This window comes from Anguilla anguilla, chromosome 1 (genome assembly GCF_013347855.1).
Source record: "Anguilla anguilla isolate fAngAng1 chromosome 1, fAngAng1.pri, whole genome shotgun sequence".
Lineage (NCBI taxonomy): Eukaryota > Metazoa > Chordata > Actinopteri > Anguilliformes > Anguillidae > Anguilla > Anguilla anguilla.
The window spans coordinates 22471697-22477696 of record NC_049201.1 but is presented as its reverse complement, the minus strand read 5'-3'; the positions used below and the strand labels follow the sequence as shown (position 1 = coordinate 22477696).

The following is a 6000-nucleotide window of genomic DNA, read 5'->3' as shown; positions in this document are numbered from 1 at the left end:
GATATCCTTTGTAGAAAACTAGGTTTAACCATTTTCCTGCTTTCTACCTCCCTTGCATTTGTATTGAAATGAACTCTTATAGAAATATTAAATGCAAAATCATGAATGCTAAACATTCGATGCCGACTGATTTAATAGAAGCCGTTCCGTTTCCCATTACATCGTCAACAGCAGAATGGTGAAAGGTCTCCTACGGCGGTGGGTCCAGTCCAGTGTGCTGCAACGCGGCTCCGCGATGCACATCAACACCGATTTTCAATCTGACAGGTCAAGGAAGCAACTGATGTGAAGTTTTTAAGTTTTTTTTTATTTTATTAGAAATTCCAGATGCAATATGGCTACAAACAAGGCAGAAGTATCAGGCATAGAAAGGCAGCATTTACACCTTCACAAATTTGCACTGGATAACACTGGACCTACAGGAGACAAAAAAAGAGCAGGTACGAATCTGTGTACATCAAAAAAAATAAAGTCTACAAAAAAAGCCAGACGGTGCTAGAAATTGTGAGCTGTGACATTCTCAGTCTTAAATTACAATGATAGAATATTCGCCATTCATTTCCCAAAGGGTCATGTTGAATTCTGCATTTTTGCAAGAGCAAGCAATTTTAAAACTGCATTCAGAGTATTCTTTGAACGGTGTACTCTGACTAGAGATAAGATTGAGTTGTGCTTCACATAAAACTCCGCCTATGCACTGCGTATTTGAAATCTTGCCCGTTTGAAACCTAGGCACAGTTCTGTTAGGGGCATTACAATAGAACATCCACAGTCTAGATAAATATGCTCAAGCGTCCGCTGACTTGCACAGGAAGTCTTGATACGTTATGCAAATGTACTGCTGTAGTGTTAAATTGAGGGAGATGCATATCCGGACGATTTCTAGCCAACCCACTGTTGTTTTGTTTTTTACCATTATCGTACGCGAAATCGATGGCTATATAGGAGGCCGAGCATTCAGTCTGTGTGCACTCAAGCAGTCCTGAAATAATAAAGCGGTTTGTCAAAACAAAAAACAAAAAGGAGGAGAGAGAGGGAGGGAGAGACAGAGGGAGGAGGAGAGAAAGAGAGAGAGGGAGGGAGGGAGGGAGGGAGGGAGGGAGAGAGAAAGAGATAGCAAGACAGAAAGAGCAAGACAGAATGAGAGAGAGAGGGAGAGAGACAGAGAAACAGGGAGAGAGACAGGTGTTTCAGGACCACTTTGCTTCACATTTCGGTTGGCGAGCGCCTGAGCGTCTCCTCGTAGCTTCTGAACTCTGCGCTTGGCGTTTCCTTGGAGCTTCCTTGCGGAGGGCTGGGGCTTCGCGGGGCCCTCAGGCCGCGCTGGACACGGCCAGCTTCTTTAGGTGATCCATGAACACCTGCAGGCTCACGTCGTCCGTCAGGATGGGCGCGCCCGACTCCTGCAGGGGGGAGAGCACGCCACAAACGGTGAGGCGTCCGCCCTAAAACACAAACCGCACTTCCCACAGTTCCCCTGTGTCCCGCAAACCTCGGGAGGATCGATTCAACCAGCAAAAACTCTTTCCCAAAACCTTCACCGTGTGACAGGTGTTTTTATATCTTGGCGTATGTGAAGCAAATTCTGTCACCAGCCGGTGGTTTCTCTGAAGTGTGAAGCACACTGTGGATGACACCGACTGCTTTGAAAAGACACCGGAGCTTAGGCAAGTGGATTTTTTTTTTAAAACCAACAAAATTCACACAAAGGGTTATCGTGAGGTCATCGACCGCTGGGTCGAGTCCTTCTGACGCTAGAACATTAGCATTCTCAGTGTTTCCCCTGATAATAATTTGTCCCTGTAATAACACAATTTTGAACAATCAAGTCCTGGAGAGGCAATTATGTGCAGTTTCAAACAGCCTGTCCCCGACGCGTAATGATAACAGATACGTCTATTTGGAAGACATTTAGCCAAGCGCAACAAAGCAAGGCAGGCGCACTTGATGGCTCGCCCGTAGTGTGGAAGGGGTGAAGCAGTGCAGGCTGGTAATGCTTTCTAATTATAACGGGGAGCAAGGCGGCTGTGGCAGGACGGGCTAATCGTCCACCCGACGCGGCGCTTGTGGTGAACCGAGATTAACGGCGGCTCCTGCGCTCGCCGCGGCGCGGCACGGTGGGAAGTCGGCGCGCCACGCAGAGCAGCGGCACATAAGGCAACAAAGCAGACCAGCCCCGCGCGAACACGCCGAAAGATCATTAACCCTTTGAAGGGTAGGCTTTCTTGGAATGTTTTTTCTTAATCCTACGTCAGTGTTCTAGAACCCCATTGCTTTCAATTAACAGCAGCTATTGTTACATCAGCATTAGAACGCTCAGATGAGAACATTTTAATAACATATTTGTGATCGTACACCTTAAAGGGTTAAAGGTCGTCTTACCTGGCCCCACGCATACATGTTGTTGTGGGTCTGCGAGGGATTGACTTTGGATAGCAGGAAGCGTGCCTGGGGGACAGGAAACACAAGATGTCCTGTTAAGAATTCGGAGAGCGCATGGCCCGGTTAAGCAGGAAACACCATTCGGGTCTCCACTTCTGGAGACCGCCACGATCGCACCTCTAGCGCGGCTGCCCAGCGGGTCCGGATTTAAAGAAGCCCTCCGGGGGTCAGAGACCGTACCTGGGGGGGGAGGGAATAAAGACTCCGCTCACCTGGCTGCCCCCGTGCTCGGTGTCGATGTAGCGGGGCATGGGGAAACGGCTGTGCAGGATCTCCTGGGCATCGTCCACCGGGGCCTGCAGCAGGTGGCGGAAGTTCTCGTACTCCGGCATCTCCTGGTAGCCGGCCTTGCGCCACTGCGCCACCGTCTGGCGGGAGACAGGAAGCACAGCTCAAATCTCACTTTACAGCCCTGCACATGCCACCTCTACGCAAGTATATTACTAATCGCCATTTCATCCTTATCGCCTCGTTTTCTCAACTCCCTTTCCTTTAATTATCCGTTATACATCCTGACTCATTTGAGAATGAGTGTAATGGTGTCTATGTACCAAAACAACGTTTTCAATATTCATAATTGTGGAATTTGTTGGTGTGTTGTCATAGGCTGCCACGGAAATTTAATTTCCTCTCACAACGGAGTCACTCTGATATGACAGTAATGGTCATTTGCCAAAACGTCAATATAGTAAACACAAACAGCATGATCTTTCCGTTAATTTACGACATAATTCACGCAATCGCGTTTTATTGTATTACTGTTTCAGAAGATGAAAGGGAATGGAAACGCATCTGAAACGACTCATCCATTAGAGGGGAAATTCACAGGAACCAGCCAATCACTGAACAGTTTCATTATCTCACAGTGGTATGCGCTGCAGAATTCAAGAACAAACAATTTCACTGGCTCAGCACACCACACACACAAACATCATTTTTATGAAGGTTACAGAAACAAAAACAGTCACCTTGTGATAGTAGCTAAATATAAAACATGCATATGTATGCTTTAGTGCTGACTTGGCATCAACAATGGGAGGAGCAAAAGTAAAGTAAAGCCTCTTGTTTTCGCAACAACAAATAATTTTTGTTACAACAACAGGGACCACAGGCTGCAATATTTGATCGTAAAACAGGTGCATATTAATTAAAATCTGCACGAGAGAGAGGCACTTCTGAAACAGCTGAACTAACCATGACATGGAAGCTCCAACTCCATGTTGGAGGTTACCAAGGAACCACCATAAACAAAGCACTTTACCCTGCTTACCAACCTAGCAAGCAACAACACATTAGCCCAAACACCTTTGCTAACCTTGCCTTGCCAAACATGCCATTAAACTATAAGGAAAACATGAGTCACTCATTCCAGAATGCACCCATGATATTAATTCCACAAATAATCAGTAAACAAAACTATTTAGCACATGCCCAGACTTGAGCGACGCGTTTCAGTTTTATCTGTTTTAATCAACTGTATGATAAATATACAGCTTTTAACAGTCAGAAAAGCAGCACAAGAGCAAGTTTCAAATTGCTTTTCACAGACAACATTAAAACAACTAGCTAGCAATAACAAATTTGAAAGTTACTAAAAAGTGATGAACTACCTTAAAAACAGTCTTTTCTCAAGTTTCTTGAGCTTATTCATTAGTTCATCCCTCCAAAATGACTCAGCCAACCAGATTTATTCAAAGACAGAGACAGACGCTATTATTAAGCACTTAAGCACAAAACCGTACTGTATTGTATTATTATTATAAGCTTGTGTGTGTGTGAGTGTGTGTGTGTGCGCGTGTTTGATGGAGGAACGAAAAGTTTAAACCGGCTTCTGTATCATCACCAGTGCCCCCAATGTAATTACTGACAGGATTTATTGTAATTCACCCTGGATAATCTGAATAAATGAAAGTGGCAAGTAATATTTTCTTAATGGTACAATTGTTTCTCAGTTTGACTATTGACAACACCCTCTCTGCTCTTACTGAAGTTGTCGGGGGACGAGCAGAAGACACGTGCTTTTATCAGCTTTTCTGATTAAGCACAGATGCTGTTGGATTCTTTGTTTCAGAATGGCAGGTATGCCTTTGCAGGTTATGACAGCTTACCCGAACATCACATGACCCAGAATTAATAGGTGCTTTCATCGATTTAAAAACAAAAAAACAAAAACACAAATTCACATTTTCAGGCTTTCGTGGGAGCAATACACCAACGAACGCTATACATAACTCAAAATTGTGGAACGAGACAAATCCACCTCTCCGTTTCCCTATTGCCACAAATAGCTACGAATGCCAGGAAGAATTAATGCCAGACCGACGGCCGCTTCCATTTCCCGTAATGTGCTGTATGGCAAACGATTCATTTAGAGGTCAAATTTTTAATTAAACTACATCAGACTGACAAGTGAAAATGCCTGCTGTGCATCACCCAGGTGGGTGCTTCACATTGGTGATGACTTTGCCCCCTTCACTGTAAAGTGCTACGTAAACAAAATCCATCATTATTATTAACAGACGCGAAAGACAAAGAACATGGCCACAATACAAGCCCGCATTGTGCTCAAGTAGATTTAAGGACAGAATTATGGAAGAACTGACAGGTTTTCAACAACATTAATCGATCAAAAAAATTGACTGAGAACAAAAAACGAGCCCCAGAACGAGTTAGAAAACTGCTGGTCTAACAGTTGAGTATACAATCTCAGCACCTTATTGACAGTTATTAGACTTCAATAGAACACACATACAGTGCCTTCGGAAAGTATTCAGACCCCTTCACTTTAAAAGTTTTTTTTATTTTTAATAAATCTGCAAAAATTTCTAAAAACCCGTTTTCGCTTTGTCATTATGGGGTATTGTGTGTAGATTGATGAGAATAAAAATGAATGTAATCAATTTTAGAATAAGGCTGTAACGTAACAAAATGTGGGAAAAAGTGAAGGGGTCTGAATATTTTCCAAAGGCACTGTACATACAGATATATAATTGTGGAAAATAAATAAGGAAGGTACATATTGGTAGTTATTAGCCTGTGAAATCCTTGCACACAGAATATATGAAGGTACGTGTTGGCGGGTCGAAGACCGCACACTGGACAGGATGGTGGTCCATACCTCTCCATGGTAGATGAGGATCTGGAAGAAGGTGTCCATTAGAAGGATACGGTCAGGCAGGATGCTGCTACTGTCCAACAGAACGGGCTGCAGAGAAACAACAGGTCAATGAGACACGTCCTCGGTCAGCACAGGGTGTCCCCAGTATTAAGACTCGTGCCCCCCCCTCCCTTCCCAACTAAGTATCGGTAAACGAAGCTAATTCAATATCTCGCCTCTCAGGGTGAAATGCAGTCCGACTGATTCAGTGCTAAAAATATTACATCGGCAAATTACATTAATCCTCCTTAGCTACGGCCAGCCGCGTTCAGGGAAACGAACCGTCACTATCGATAAAGTGCGGACGGGAGCCATGAGGCGCCGTGCATATTAAACACCGCGAACGGGCGCCAGCGTTTGGCGTCTCTGACGGAGGGACCGAGGCTTGCGTTGAAACCCAT

General features: G+C 44.5%; 1 protein-coding gene across 4 annotated transcripts in view; it reads right to left on the bottom strand.

Annotated features, from left to right (window-relative positions):
- Positions 1 to 286: 286 nt before the first annotated feature.
- Positions 287 to 6000, bottom strand: part of sec23a (Sec23 homolog A, coat complex II component) — a 32211-nt gene continuing 26497 nt past the window's right edge. For 3 of the 4 annotated variants that reach the window (XM_035407874.1, XM_035407884.1, XM_035407893.1), the window contains exons 17-20: positions 5561 to 5647; positions 2655 to 2810; positions 2383 to 2448; positions 1314 to 1403 (exon numbers count right to left, since the gene is read on the bottom strand). In XM_035407874.1, the coding sequence (XP_035263765.1) occupies positions 1314 to 1403; positions 2383 to 2448; positions 2655 to 2810; positions 5561 to 5647 (399 nt within the window). Of the gene's footprint in view, positions 1404 to 2382; positions 2449 to 2654; positions 2811 to 5560; positions 5648 to 6000 lie in introns of all 4 variants that reach the window. The other variant, XM_035407866.1, reaches the window with a different exon arrangement.